Source organism: Ctenopharyngodon idella, chromosome 7 (genome assembly GCF_019924925.1).
Source record: "Ctenopharyngodon idella isolate HZGC_01 chromosome 7, HZGC01, whole genome shotgun sequence".
Taxonomy (NCBI): Eukaryota; Metazoa; Chordata; class Actinopteri; order Cypriniformes; family Xenocyprididae; genus Ctenopharyngodon; species Ctenopharyngodon idella.
The window spans coordinates 24,160,435-24,177,107 of NC_067226.1; the positions used below are offsets into that span (position 1 = coordinate 24,160,435).

General features: G+C 38.3%; 1 protein-coding gene across 1 annotated transcript in view; it reads right to left on the reverse strand.

The window, feature by feature from the left end:
- Positions 1-16,673, reverse strand: part of dnah2 (dynein, axonemal, heavy chain 2) — a 170,353-nt gene that overhangs the window by 153,452 nt on the left and 228 nt on the right. The window contains exons 2-8 of the mRNA XM_051898662.1: positions 14,197-14,378; positions 12,046-12,116; positions 9,898-10,068; positions 9,301-9,529; positions 6,436-6,546; positions 3,082-3,320; positions 875-1,066 (exon numbers count right to left, since the gene is read on the reverse strand). Coding sequence (XP_051754622.1) covers positions 875-1,066; positions 3,082-3,320; positions 6,436-6,546; positions 9,301-9,529; positions 9,898-10,068; positions 12,046-12,116; positions 14,197-14,344 — 1,161 coding nt within the window. The 5' untranslated portion in view covers positions 14,345-14,378. The remainder of the gene's footprint in view (positions 1-874; positions 1,067-3,081; positions 3,321-6,435; positions 6,547-9,300; positions 9,530-9,897; positions 10,069-12,045; positions 12,117-14,196; positions 14,379-16,673) is intronic.

Here is a 16,673-nt window from a genome sequence, read left to right on the forward strand (position 1 = left end):
AAGAGGAAAAAGAAAAATGAAACAGACAAAAAAAAAAAGAGAGAGAGAAACAAAGTGGCAGTAGTACCATGCGATTCCTGCAGAGGAAGGGTCAGAGCGTAATTACAGAAGGTTAAACGGTTTCCCTGATGCTCTCAAGGAGCCAGGGATGGAAATGAAAAGCAAGTGAACCGATGCGAGCGGGTGGCGTAGAGACGCAAGGCCCCGCTCCTCTGATCTGAAGAACACGTGTTACATGTGCTACGCTACTGCGGCTGATGGCTTATCTATGTGGCGGAGCCCAAAGCAATCTGAACTTTGATATGCAGGAAGCAGAGGAGGGGGGTGTGAGATCCAGGCAGCAGGTACTACTATGACTGTATAGGTCTGTGTGAGTGGATAGAGGGAAAACCTCTGAGCATGAGAGCTTAGCTGATTCATACAAAATTATGCATGAAGTGATTGATTGCCTAGACAAAGGGTTGTGCATAACAATAAAAAGGTGTAGTGGATCTTCATTGTCTGAGCATTGAAAATCAATTCACTCATGTGATATTATAAAGAGATAACCTATCATATATTGCTTTACTCAATCATTCCGCACAGGCAACTTGCATTTGTAGAATGTGCACATGATGTTATCATACTAAATAAAAGGATTACATATTATATATAATGGAATATTTTAGCAATATCACATGAGCAATTGTGAGCTTTTATACAACAGTTCAATAAACAAGAAGTTAATATTAGAATAACGTACATTTTTGAAAATAACTCCAATTTGAAAATTATTCCAAATGAAGCCACGGCAGATTTAACCATTGTGTGTCTCTGAGCAAATACACAATAGTAGTGTTCCTGAATGAATCAGGTTATTGGTAAATTCATGTACCTTGGATAATAGAGCCGTGATCCTGTCACGAGTGTTGTAGTAGCTGGAGTTGAGCCATATCACACGGATGAGGTTGAGGATGTGAGCGAGTTTGGGTACAATCTCACGAGGTTTAAGCTGAGCAAGCTTCTCACAAGGCTCTTTAAGTAAGGACAGGAAGGAAACATTTGACTGAGCCTGCAAAGTGCTATCCTGGAGAACAAAACAAAAACCAATGTTACTTCAACTCAGACAGACAGACAGACAGACGATAGAGAGAGAGAGATAGAAAACAGACAGACAGACAATAGATAAACAGACAGACACCACTTAACATGACCTAACACCTAACCCAACCAGATCAAATAATTGAGAACAAGAGTGTTATATTGCCCCGATTTTACTCATCTGGGCCAGTTGCATAAACTGCTTAAACTAGTCTTTGAAAGTGAAGGCCAAGTATGGTAACCTATAATTTGTCCTCTGCATTTAAAGGGTTAGTTCTCCCAAAAATGAAGACGGTAAGACTTTCGTTCATCTTCGGAATACAACTGAAGATCTTTTTGATGAAATCTGAGAGCTTTCTGTCCCTCCATAGACAGCTATGTGACTACCACTTTGATGCTTCAAAAAGTCCATAAAGAGATCGTAAAACTAATCCATATGAATTGAGCAGTTTAGTCCAGATTTTCTAAAGAGAGACAATTGCTTTATATGATGAACAGATTTAATTTAGGCTTTTATTCATAAACATTCATCAACTCACACATCAGTTATGGTAAACGGAAGCTCAAGCATGTTTGCTTGATGCGTGCAAGAACCCGTGAGATTCATTTAGTGTGTTATGCAGCACGTCAAGCAGGCTCCATTGAGCTTTTGTTTATGTCAATGTTTATGTCACTGATCAATGTTTATATGTGAATAAAAGCCTAAATTAAATCTGTTCATCATAAAAAGCGATCGAGTCTCTACAGAAAATTTGGACTAAACCGCTCAATTCATATGGAGTTTTATGATCTCTTTATTAACTTTTTGGAGTGTCAAAGTTTCAGTTGCGTAGCTATCTATGGAGGGACAGAAAGCTCTCAGACTTCATCAAAAAGATCTCCATTTGTATTCTGAAGATCAAATGTCTTACGGGTTTGGAACGACATGAAGGTAAGTAATTAATGACAGAACACACACACACTGCAAACCATGGAGACACACACCTGGAGCAGCCTTTTTTTAAGGGTTAGGTGCCTTGCTCAGAGAATCGAACCCGCAACCTTCGGGTTACCAGTCTGACCCTCTAATCATTAGGCCACGACTATTCTAGTGTGAGTAGTGTGTTCACACTGAAAAATTCCAAAAAGAAAAAGGCACTTTAAATACCCAGATGATGCACTCAATTAACCGATAAAACGAAGCATAGAATGTTGGACTATCAGATTCTGATGTTGAATGACAAAATGCTATGTTTATGCAACTGGCCCCTGAAGTCAATTTGGACAGTTAAGGTCAACTTCAGCGACAACTGAATAAGCTTAAAGGGTTTTACCCAAGTGGGACTTGTTCTTGGATCAACGTTCTTTTGTTGAGTGCCAGCATACACAACAGTGGCTGTTACGGGACAGTGATCAGGCACATAGCTGACTCTACAATGTCACTATTACAAGCAGCTATGGGTGCCCCTGAAGGTCAAATAGACCTGATGTTTAATTATTTCACTCTGGTCACATTGATTTTTTTCAGAGGCTTTGGAGATTGTATGAAATGAGGGACGGCAGTTGCTGCAGCCTTGCAGTTTTGCGCAGTATGAAGCTGGAGGCACAACAATCAGAAAAAAAGACACGTGTCCTCCGCACTGATGCAGGACCAGCTTCCTTTACCTAAACCCCAATCCTGAGTCATTATAAGAACAACCATAAACTAGTCTAAAATCAGTGTTAAAGGGCAATGACGGTGCGACATTAAGCGTTGAAGTAGAGCTGACAGACAGGCTCCGTCTCTCGATGAAATGAGAAGCCGGGCCAACTCTTAATGGCGAAGACCGAATGTGAGACGGCCTCATTTCCGAGGGGTGAGGAGAAGCTGTTCAGAAGGCGCATATAAATCATCAACAGCCAGAGAATGTTCTTGTTCAGCCCATTACCCCCCAGCTCAATTCCTGCCATGTAGCCCTGCACACTTTTTCACACACTCATGGACACACACACACACACACACAGGTAGGTACTCGGCTGTACCTGGATCTGCTTGGCTAGTTCACAGAAGGGTGGGATGTAGGTTGATGTGTAGAGCTGCAGAATTGCCTGTATATGACAGACTCCTGGTTTCTGCAGCTGCTTACTAATGCTGTCCAGATCAGCACAGCGGCTCTTCCAGAAAGAGATCTCCTCCAGCGGCCCTGAGGTGTCTCCTATGTCGCTCATGGATTGAGAGCTCAGCACTGCTTTTATCTGACGTGTCCAGTGGATCATCACCACTGGGGATAGAGAGAGATAGAGAGAGAGAGAGAGAGAGAGAGAGAGAGAGAGTTTGTAAGAGGCTGCATTATATTTAATTGGACAATTAGGCTTGCATGGAATCTGTCCAAAGAATTCCACAGAAAGTTCTGTTCCACAAAAATAATAAGCAGCACAACAGTTTTCATCATTGAGAATAATAATAATAATAAAAAAAATGTTTCTTGAGCAGCAAATCATCATATTAGAATGATTTCTGAAGAATCATGTGAGCCTGAAGACTGTAATAATGATTCTGAAAATTCAGCTTTGCATCACAGGAATAAATTACATTTTAAAATGTATTAAATTGAAAACAGTTCATTTATAGTGGGCTCCACAAATATTAGCACCCTTGAAGGACATGGATATGAGCAAAACTGACTGAAAATTTGTTTTTGCAATTTCTCCTCTTTCATTTTGAAATATCCACAAAAATCTAACCTTTAATAAAGTCAAATAAGTGAAAGAAAAAAACTCTTATAAAACAAACACTTTTTTCTAAAACATCGGCATCCCTTCATTTAATACTTTGTGCAGCCTCCCAAGATAACAGCTCTGGATCTTCTCCTATATGCATTATTAGGTTAATGAACAAATGGCAAGAGATATGAGACCATTCCTCTATACATAATCTCTCCAGATCCTTCAGATTCAGAGCTCCATGCTTGTGGACTCTTTTCTTCAGTTCATCCCACAGGTTTTTATAGGATTTTTGGTCCGGGGACTGCTATGTCCATGGCAAAACCTTCATTCTGTGGTCAGTGAACTATTCTGTTGTTTATATTGAGATGTGCTTTAAATCATTGTCATGCTGAGAGATCCAACCACGGCCCAGTTTAAGCTTCCTGACAGGGTCAGTCAGGTATTGATTTAATATCTGATGGTACTTGATGCAGTTTTTGATACAGTGTATCCTAACAAGTTGTCCAGGGTCTTTGGAAGAAAATTAGCCCCACAGCATTAAAGATCCACAACCATACTTCACAGTGGGGATGACGTACTTTCTACTGTTTTTCCAAAAAGCTTTATTTTGGTCTCATCTGACCATAAAACCCAGTCCCACTCAAAGTTCCAGTAATACCTGCCAAACTGTAGGTGCATCAGACTGTTATTTGATGTCACCAAAGGCTTTTTATTGCAACCTTCCCAAACAAGTTGTGGTTATATGTCTGATCAAAGTTTTAGAGACTTTCTGACCACAGACCCAACTAGCATCTGCAATCGTCCAACTTTGATCCCTACAATTTGTTTGGCAACTCAAGCCATCCTCCTCGGTGCATATGGGGCCAATATAGACACACGCCCTCTTCAGGTAGATTGTAACCATCGTATAGTGGTACAAATGAGTATTCCAAAACTTCAACTATTATCTTACAGCCATGTTTCATGATTTGTGCAGCTCAACAACTTTTTGTCACACAACATTACTGTATTCTCAGGTTTTTCCCATAGTGATGGATGACTATAGGAATTTGGCCTGGGTGCCACTTCATATTTTGGCGACCGAGTAAAACAGTAAGCCATAATTTATCACTTAAGTGTTCTTGATCACTAAGGTGAACTTAAAAACACCATATGAATGAGAATATACTTCAGTTAGATTTTTTTACTCATTAGAATGTGTAGAAGTGCCAATGATTTTGGCACACATATTTTGGAGAAAACCATATTTATTTCATTTATTCCACATATATATTTTGTGTTAATTGACTTCAATTAAAGGTTAGATTTTTTTTTTTGAGTATTTTAAATAAAAGACTAAGAGGAGAAATGGCAGTTAATTTTGCTTTTATTTACCAGGGGTGCCAATATTTGTGGAGCCCACTGTAAACTGTAATAATATTTCATAATATCATTGTTTTACTGTATTTTTAATCAAATAAATCCAGCCTTGGTGAACACAATAGACTTTAAAAAAAAAAAAAAAAAGTCTTACTGACCCCAAACCCCAAACCTTTGAACGGTACATATTAATCACATGTGCTAATGAATCATGCAAAAACGTTTGTTTGGGAACGGAACTGGTGTTAAACTGAACGTGTATTAAAGTCCCCCTGTGGTGAAAATCAAGTTTTTAATGTTGTTTATATGTCTATGTGGTGTTTTTAATATGCTTTAAGACAAACCATGTGCAAATTCATCAGTCAACACCATTGCTGATTATTTTCTCTTTTTCTAAGGATGCTGATTTTTAGAAGGCAGTAGTCTGACCCTGAGATGGTGAACGGGAACATGGTTTGTGTAACATTAGCAACACATTATTAGCTCTTAACGTGGTCAAGCAAAAGGCTAATCATATTAATTACCGTTATGTGTCCGACGTTGTAAAGAGCGATACCATCATTCAGCGTTTACCTCAGTAAAGTTGACCGCGTCGATCTCTAAGCTGGTGCGATTGAGTGTAGATGGGGCTAATTAGCATATTCATTGATCTGCATGTAATAAATGAAGCAAGGGTTAGCATTTAAGCTATTTTAAGGCATGAACTTTTTTTTCCACAGGAAAAAAAAAAACGTTTAATATGTCATTTTGGTGATCAAGGATGAGTTTTAAGGGATAAAATTATTGACTACAGGGGGACTTTAAGAAAGGGTTGTGTCTGACTTCATGTTGACTTAACACAGTGGAGAAATTTAAAATAAAAGTGCTTAGAGGACAAACAGTCTCTGCTCTGCTGCCTGCTGTAAAAGACCATGAGTGGGGTATCCGTCATACTGTGTCCTGCAATTTTTTTCAAAGTTAGCTTCTAAAATATCTTTTTCTCCAACACCTCCAAGTGCCCCCAGAATGTCCTTTTAACCCTGGACCCCTTCAGGGCCGCCAAATTTAATAAAGACTCCTTTAACTCTCTTAGAGCAGCATGGCAATGTTGAATTGAATTAGCCCTTTATTTTTGCCCTTCAGCTGTGGTAAATCACACTCACAGACTCTAGCCACGGACTGTCACGGTAGATGTAATTTCCTGCATACAGTGTCTTATGTACTTTTCACACTGTTCGTTCCTCAGTCCACTCCATCAGAAATTATTCAAGCCCTCACACCCCCATTTACACACACAAGCACCCATGCATACACACACGGCCGCAGTCTTACTCTCCAGCCTTCGCACCAGACTCTTGTTCGTGACGGCCTCCTCTGGGCGGTGCTGCAGAGCCTCCAGAGGGACGTAGAGCACTGTGCTGCCTAACTGTTTAAATCTGCTGTCTGTGGAGAAGAACAATAGCTGGACATCAGTAATCTGAGCAGTAAAAGTCACCCATACTAGCAACACCACATACAGTACATGTCATTTCTCATTTCTTACTGCTGAAGACAGAAAATCCCGCCCATATTACGGTGCTTTGCATGCTGGTGAAATGAATCAACACAAGAGCATAAAATGGAAACACAATAAAAGTTTACTGCTAAGCTTTTATGCCTGTGTGGCACGTGTCAGCAGTCACAAACGGTTTTTACAACTGCTGTTCGTTTTCTTTGTGGCTTTCTACAGTATCTGCTGCTCCTTCCATGCCGGACATCAAAACGGTGCTTGCTGCAACTACTTTAAACGGCAGATAAAAAGATAATAGAGGTCTGTCACATGAAATTGTTGGAAGAAGCAAAAGTCTGATGGAGGGAGACAGAAGAAAGAGAGTGAAATACAAAAAGTGCAAAGCGTATTGAGAAATGAAAAGAATAAAAGGAACAAGGCCAGTGTGTACAAGTTAGACTAGCTGCTTCATTCTGTGACGGCAGAAATGAGACATAGAAATAAAGAGAGTGTAGGAACACAGTGACAGCATTCGACTGGCCTTTACAAGGAGAACAAAGACAAGCAAACGGGATACACCATAGGGAAAATAATGAGACATCAAAAAAAAAAAAAAGGCAGCAAGTGAATGAGTCAGCTGGCTGAGAAGTTAAAAGTGTATGGCGTCGTTTTGTTAGTGTAAGAGTGGGTGTACAGTGTCTATATTTATTCAGTACAAATTTCAGCCCAAATTCTTCAGCTTTGGTAAATGACAAATATGAATTGGCAAAGCTTTACCTCACAGAGTATGAATGAACCAAGCTTGTGCTGTTATTTTTGGAAAAGGCATGGCTAACATCAATATACCTGTGGCTTTTACTCACTCCTTTCATTGCAAACCTGAATTCTCTGAATATACTACTTAACCAGCTGAATACAACACTGAAGAGCACTTTGTGACCTCACTGTTATTTGTTAGCTTAATTAAAATGGATCCAAGGCAATTTTGCGGTATGGTATTTGAATCATCTGTACATACATCTCCATTGGCTTTGAAATGTATTTCTTGGCGTCCAGGCCTTTCGCCTCGAACAAGATCTACTGAATGATGTGCTAAAAGAAGAGAACCAAAAGGCGAATTGTTAAAATTGCCAAACGTCTTTCTGATTACCCGGGAGCGCTGTGGCAGTGCCTTTCCCCATATAAGAAGAGCCTGTGATTGGTCGCTGTGTTATTTCTGTTTAGTCAGAGTCGTGCTGCTCTGGGTGATGTGGGTGTGCTGATTGGACTGATGAGCATAATAATTGAACCATCACGGTGCTCCACTGTGCCAGGTGATTACCTCTGAATGGCTGACGGTGGAAGGAGCTCAGTCATAGTGCAAAAAACCCCACAAAAGCGCTGATTCTAAATCAGCTATGCCTGTTAAGGTGATGGAGATCAAATCAAAATACAAAACAGGAATCTGTTCTCAGGTCAGTAGTGCTTAGGCTCAAGCTAATGTGAAAGAAACATATATGAAGCAAGTTGCCGTCTGCAATATGGATGAGAGGAAGGATCGATAACCTTAATGTGCATAGAAAATGGTAGCAAAAGAAGAGTCAATGAACTTCAGTGAGCATGTATGAAAATAATGAAGTACCCGGGCTGCCCTCTGCAAATGGTTTTCAATGAAAAAGAAAAGTTCTGCGCAAAATGTGTTTTAAAACAATTTTTGAAAGAGTTTGAGATGTTAATCAAGCTCCTTTCTGTACATACTCTGTAAACAAATTTTTCAAAGTTGTTTAAATAAAGCTTATTGGAGTATGTTTTATAAGAAAATACTATTTCAGTCTTCCTACTTAAAAATTCCACATTTAATTCAATGTGTTACTTGTCATTTCTCTCTAAGTATTAGTGTAACTGACAAGCAATTTCTGAGTGAAATTGTTCAGAGTGCGTACACAATTTTTAAAAACAGCAATGACATCCTTCATGGCCCCCTTTTTCAAATGTGATTTATGCATTACCCTGTCATTCTCCTACGCAGTTTACACTGAAGACACATTGCACATGGCGTTCTGATGTAGAACCTGGAAGCTCTGCAATGTGTCTTCAGCATAAACTACATAGGAGAATGACACAGTAGAGACGAAACTGTTGAATAAAGTCGTTGTTTTTGTTTTGCATCATAACATTAAGGTTGAAACACTGTAGTTACGTTGACTATTTTAACAATGTCTGTACTACTTTTCTGGAACTTGAATGTGGTAATTTCATTGCTTTCTATGAGAGATTAAAAAAAAAATTTCATCGAATTTCATCAAAAATATCTTAATTTGAAGATGAACGAAGGTCTGGCGGGTTTGGAATGACATGAGGGTGAGTAATTAATGACAGAAATTTCATTTTTGGGTGAACTAACCCTTTAATGCTATGCAAACTGTAAAGCAGGGGTGTCCAACCCTGCTCCTGGAGAACTACCGTCCTGCAGATTACAGTTCCAACCCTGCTCCATACAAATGTCTGTAATAATTCAAGCAACCCTGAACACCTTGATTAGCTGGTTCAGATGTGTTTGATTGGGGTTGGAGCTGAAATCTGCAGGATGGTAGCTCTCCAGGAGCAGGGTTGGACACCCCTGCTGTAAAGTGATGACAAATAACATGCGAGCGTATACAGAAGGTTACTGGTATGCTACCGTCTGAGGAGGGCCCACACTAGATGGCACTGTGACTATCTGTCATTACCTGTAAGTTTAGTAATGAAGCGGTGCATTTCTACAGAGTAGTTGTTCTTGGCGGTCTCTGGCCAGGCAGTGCTAAAGGTGACCTGAGGGGAGTGAATGCCATTCATCAGCCTGAGGAGGCCCTCTATGGCCCCGCCCCTCACAGAACCAAACTGCACCGAGCTGCTGAAACTCTCCTCTGTGATTATACTGTTCTCCGTCCGGATGAAGTACAACATATGCTCCACCACCTGGGGGGAGTGAGAGAGCGAGAAAGAAAGAGCGATGTAAGATGGATAAGTGGTAAAGAGAAAATGTTGGTAATTCATGTTGTTGAGCACTAATGGATCACCAGAGGTCATCACACACTGTTAAACAATGAGATCTTTGGTATCCTGGCAAGACACCAGATGCATTGGAAATGAACACAATGCATGAAGAATACATTTATTATGAAAGCTCTGCATGTTCCTTCATTAAACTGAAACTCAAAATATCATTATAAAAAACAAGCACGCTCAAAGCCTGAATAATCTTCAGAGTCTTTTATGAGATTGTGACACAAAAGGCCCCGATTGGAACATTAAATGTCATTTCTCGAAATAGAGCTGCAGCATACCTGAGCAGGCATGGCGTAGTCCACGCGTAGGCCGGTGAAAGGGTCATGGTAGACAATGAGAAGCCTGACAGAAGTGTCTGAGGTGAATTTATCCAAGGCTCGCTCACTTTCCTCTGTCCATGACTCCTTTGATATACCACTCAATGCTAAACGCTGTTTAATTTTTTCTCTCTGGTGGAAAAAAAGATTAGCGAATTTTAACAATCCAATTTTTTAAAAATTAAATCTTTTTTATTCTAAAACAGAATTTTGTAAAATTTACACAATACACAACTATTTAAAAGTTTGGGGTCAGTTAGATTTTTAATGTTTTTGAAAGATGTCTCTTATGCTCACAAAATAACTGTTTTCTATTTTAATATGTTTTAGAATTTATTCCTATGATTGGCAAAGCTGAATTTTCATCATTACTCTCTTTCAGTGTCACATGATCCTTAAGAAAGCATTTGTTGATTTGGTGCTAAAGAAACATTTCTTCTTATTATCTTTTGTAACAGTCAACCCCCAAAAGTTGGGGGTAATGCATTACATGTAATGTGAGTTATGTAATCAGATTACTTTTTTCAAGTAACAAGTAAAGTAATACATTACTTTTAAATTTACAACAAAATATCTGAGTACTTTTTCAAGTAAGTGCAAGTTACTTTGTTGAAAAACTGAGCAGAAAATGACAATATAACAATGACATGTTTTGAAACTGGTGGACTGACAGTGGGAATATAGCCATTGGTTCACCCGATTGATTCGCTCAAAACGCAGATTCACTCAGAAACGAAACACTGCTGTGCGTTGCTTGGAGACACAAAATTGAACAAAAACAGACAATATTAACTTCTTATTTATTGAACTGTTGTATAAAATCAACATCACTTTTGCACGCGTGCAATATAGCGCTCGTTACTCGTGTGATATTGCTTTACTATATCATATGATATAAATATGAGATAAAAACACAAGCAGGGGCATTTTGCCATGATATCTTGAATTTTAGGGTCATTCTAACTGCATTCTATACATCACGCAGTGAGTTGTTGCCCTGCATTATGTTCAGCACCAATCAGCTGTATGAAATGTAAGATGACCTACGTAGGTCTGGGGCTAGGCGGGTGTGTTAATTAACACGTTAATTTAAAATAATTTAAACTTTCCCCAACACTGTTTGTAACATTATAAATGCACAAAATATGAGATAAGGATATGAGCTGATTTCAATTAGACCACAGACTGGCCAAACTAGATGAAACATGATATGGTTTAACATCAGATTATATGGTGTGAGAGTATTTTACATGTCAAACTGTGTGAAACACTCCCATCGTCCTCTTAAAAGTTGCGCAACACACTAATAATTAGGCACACCTCTATGCTAAAAGCATCACATAACTACCATAAACATATTGATATTTGTCTAAAGGGCTAATGTCAGTGAATGTGCATTACTATAACAAATGTCATTACAACCAGCTCACCAGCTGCTTTTTCTACAGGGTCTCCCAGCAGGGGCGGACACACTGAGCCACTGCATGTAAATGCCATTGCCTTTTTCCAGCCAGAGGGCTGTAATTAATTCTATTAACCTCATTGATGAAAGGACAGAGATGCTGTAAGTTCGCTGGCTGGCTCTGCCCACTCGCCCCTTACTTTCTCAGTCATCTCTTCCTCCCATGCTATTTGCATCAGCTATCATTTTTGACCAGGGGTTATCTATCTCGTTTAAGCCAAAGACCTCGTCATGCGTATGCATGAGCCTGTAACGGAAATTACAGTTCAACAATATGCTTCTCTTCTTCCTCTATTTTGAAGACCATTGGGTAGAATTTATCAATGTTTCTCGAACTAGCTTGCTGCCATCCTCCGAATTTGTGTGATCGATGGTGAGGTCTAATACGTGAACACTGCCCAAACAAGACCTTTAAGCCCACGGAGCATGTGGAGAGCGGATGAAATATTCACTCACATCATTAGAAGAACTCAATAACGCAGATATGAAAGCACTGATTAGTAAACCAAGACCGCAGGCGTGAGATTCAAGCGAGGGAAAAATTATAAATTGCAGATTATAATCAGATAAGAATCCCAATCATTGTGAGGTGATTTATCAGTGTCTGTGCCTAAAGGCTTGTAATTTAGCATGTATGAGTGAATTACCAGCCGTTTCGTGTAGGAATCTTCTACTTCTGCTGAAACATCCACCTCTGAGACAGGCTTCTCTTTCTCAACTGGAAAAAAACATACACATAATGCAAAAAATAATTCAAATTATTTATTAAATAATTCAATTAAATAATTTATTAAATAATTTAAACAACTATAAATTTAGATATTGAATTTGGATAAATTGAGAATCACATTTTTTTGTTTAAAATAGAGATCACACTTATTCCCAAAATTCTGAATAGACAACTAAAAAAATAACATTTTATTTACTAGAGGTTCAGAGTCTCGGACAAAATGTAAATGGCTGCATTCTATTTAAAAAATATTTAATTAATTTGAATTGATATTTTAAAAATATCTCTTTAAATAGGGCTTTTCACACTGCACTTAACCGCGGGTTATCGTCGCTCTAAACACCGCTTTTAACCCCGGGAGCGTTAAAAAAGGAGCGTTTCACACTTGTAATTTAGATGTGGGGTTAGCACCGCTTTTTACCCAGGGTTATGAAACCCTGCCCTGCATTGCGGTGCCAAACTTGTACAGTGTGAAACGATGCGGTGTTAGAATGTTACAACTAGATACTTAGCAACCGACAACCAAGCGCTTTGGGCAGTCACGGAAACACAGCGGGTTGTATAAACAGTCGTTTCTGCGTATGATAGAAAAAATGTTAAACGGCGATGGAAAACGTAACAATTGGAGTGAAGAAGAGACCGTCATTCTTACCTTCGAAAAGTTCACTTCACTCAGAAAAAAACTTGATATTACAGTCAGCAATGTATAATACGAGGACTCGCAATGCTAGAGCCTTTATATAAAAAGGTCACGTGCTGCGTTTGTCCAGTCAGTGACACTGACTTTAACCCGGGGTTTAGGAATGTGCAGTGTGAAACGGTAGCTTATGAATGCCCAGGATTAACTGTCAACCCCGGGTATAGTATAAGCAGTGTCAAACGTGAATAAAGATAACCCAGGATTCCGTTTACCAGGGGTTTAGAATGACCCAGGGTTAACTATTTCAAGTGTGAAAAGCCCTAATGAATGATTCAATGACTTACTCTCTCACTCACTTGAATGAATCAGTGTTTTTGAACAAATCTCTTGAATGAATGATTCAATAGGTGTGTTTGACTTGAAGCGGCGCTGCACAGACCGATCTGTGTATGACATCAAAGTACTGCGAGAGCAATTAGAGAGCAGAGGGCTCCGTATGCTTTCGAATCGCTCTCGCGGTACTTATGTGTCATCGGTCTGCGCAGCACCACTTCAAGTCGAACAAACCTAATGACAAACATATTTTTAACAGTGACTTTTCGCCACCTACTGGTCTAACGATGTAATTGATACAATATTTATCTGAAATGTGTCAATTTACTTTCAAAATGTGATTTACTCTATTTTGATCACTACTGTAGGAATCAGTGTTTATATCCAGACTATAAACTTTTATCTCACTTTAGTACTTCTGTGATAATTATTATTGTAACAGAAATAAAGATACTGTGTGGTTAAAAAGACTGTTTGTGAAGCTGTTTCATATCTATACATGACAACTGCTCTCTATGCACCAACACAGATTTGAATGTTCACTGTGATCTTACTTGTCAAAGGTTTATTAGACATAGCCCAATCGTTGACACTTAGGAATAAGATCACGTGGGTGTTTGAATCAAGATCTTTTAACGATTAATCGTGCCGCTCTAATGTGAATACAATAAGAAGTGTGGAAATAAGCACAATGGTCACAGATGCAGAGGTCCTGCAATTAGGTTGTGGTAGAACTAATCATTTTGCAGCTCCTTTCCTACTGAAACCCCCTTGCAATACTTTTAGTAGAAATATTTTGTATTAGTGTGCATGTGAAAATGGGGTTGCATTAACTGCCGATTGTGTGTGTGCTCACAACAGTGTCTAATTCATAAAAGAACTAAAAAGAGTATGAGTGCATTAGAGAGAGCATTGAGTGGCAGTAAAGGAGTTTCTGTCACAGTTTTCTGCATCACTATACCTTTATGCTGACATTTTTGGCATCATTTCAAATACATAATGACGTTAAACTGAACTCAATGCATTTTTCAGCACAGTGTAAATAACAGCCAGATCGGAGAGCTGCTTGTACAAAGGCTTGCTTCTATTTCATACCTGCAACCTCTGGCACTTCTAGAGGGACGTCACTGGGGGCCGGTGTGGAGGATATGCGTTTGCTCTTGGAGTGACCTTTCCTTGAATCAGACTGCTTGGACATGCTGGAAGATGAACGTGCAGGCTCTGGGGTCCCTGGGTCAGCCATACTGAGAGACTGATACCTCTGTGGGCTCGGTTACCTTTCAGTAAGGCAAAGATATAGTCATACAATAAGCACATACTCTATTTTCAGTGGTGTTTGCTAAAATAAGCATCACAATTCGATTCAGTCCCTAACTTTAAGTATTAAACTTCGGCACATAACTTGACCCATACTATTTGTGATATGAATGTGAATTATACCTCAAATAATGCAGCTTGTTAAGGACAGGAACTATTTTAAAATTATATATATATATATATACACACACACACACACACACACACACACAGACAGACTACCGTTCAAAAGCTTGGGGTCGGTACGATTTTACAATGTTTTTGATAGAATCTCTAATGCTCAACAAGGCTGCATTTATTAAAAAATTGATAAAAAATAAAGTAAAAACAGTAATATTGTGTAATAATATTACAAATAACAAAAATTTCGATGTGAATTTATTCCTGATGCAAATCTGAAATTTCAGCATCATTACGCCAGTCTTCAGTGTTGCATGATCCTTCAGAAATCATTCTAATATCCTTATCATCAAATTACAAAATCTTACTAATACCTTATGCTATATACACTGTGTTGGTGAGTAACTAGTTACATGTAACAGAGTTACATAATTTAATTACAAAATAAATGTAACTGTAATCTGTTAGAGTTACTGAGAAAAAAATTTGTAATTAAATTACAGTTATTATAAAAATGTTAACAATTACAAACATGGTTACATCTGAATATTTTCAGTAAAAAGCTAGGATATGTTGAATAATATTAATTTTTTTATTGGTTTCTTTTTCAAATTGCATTGACTGCTCTAAAATAAACTCCAATGTTTCAGGAGTTTAGGACAGAAAAGGACACATGCTTATTCAATAACTGTTTATTTGGGATTAAGTATATGCTTTATTTTTTTAAGATTAACTGTTTTTTTGTTTTTTGTTTTTTTTTAAGGCATTGTTAGATGCCAGTGTTTCCTGCCATTGCTATGAAAAGATTTTATTTCAAAAACAGTATCATAGTTATTAAACTATGACTTTAAATCTGTATTTAACATCAGAAAGATCTCAAAGTAAAAAGAGGCGCTAAAAACTGATTTTGTGGTGGCTGTGCTTTAAAATTAAATTATTATAATCTTAATTCAAGTGAAGACTGGTTTAAATGTTTAGAAAATAAATCAAAAAGTAATCAGTTACATTACTTTAATAAAGTAATTGAAATAGTTACACTACTTATTACATTTTAAATAGGGTAACTTGTAATCTGTAGCCTATTACATTTACCAAAGTAACCTTCCCAAATATATACAGTATGTATATATGCATGTACAGTACACACAAATAAATAAATGTGCACACATAGACTTCACAGCAGGAAAGGTTCAATTACAAAATGTGCTCAACATCCTAATGATGCCTCATCAGCTGTCTAGAGCTCTGTGATTTCCCCATACCATTCTTGGTCAAAGTAAATAAAAACAAGAACAGAGGCAGAAGAAAGCAAGCATTTTGAACATCAGAGACAGAGAAGAACCTTTTAGCACAGACGTGATACGACTTTCCAAGCACCACAGTATTGCGCTCTTCTTAGACAGACGATATGGATAAATCTGCCTCGCTGGATCTGCCTCAGTCAGGAAGCGAGAGCAAAAAATATCTAGCTCATAAACTATTTATCTTTTCCAAGCTGATGTCTCTCCCTCCATTTCCACATTTAGTTGTCAACACCAGCAGACCTTCCTTCTTTATTGAAGCTTTGATTCAGTTCCCAACTTGTCAGTTTTGTTGAGTGCTGTATGTAATAAAGCAGACAGTTTTGGAAGCAATACAAAAAGGATGAAAAGAGAAAGGTAAGACAGGGAGTCTGAGAGTAATGGAAAACATTTAAAGCTGCAGATCCCGTCAGATCAGATGAAACTGGGAAGGCAGCAGGTGAGTTTAATCAGTTAAAATAGATCTGTGAGACACTGCATCAGATGAAATGACAAAGCCAAGTTTGTGGGAGGCAACAGGCTGATTATAAAAGACTTCAGGAATCTAGCTCTCTGTGGAACACAATCATAAGCTTTTAACGATCTAAATGTAATCTAAAAGCCTGGAGAAAGACCTGTGAGAGGTCTATCACTCTGCTGTGTCCATTTACAGACTGATGTCGGTTATTTCATATCAAATCAGCTGTTAAATTGTCTTTTCTTGTGTAAAGCACTAGTTGTCCTGTAACATATTCAAAATACGTCACTAAATATCAACGCAAGTACGTAAATAAAGTAAAATAAGCCATGTTTGTGCTAAAGGTAGATAGCAACCGTTTGTTTTGAAAATAACCG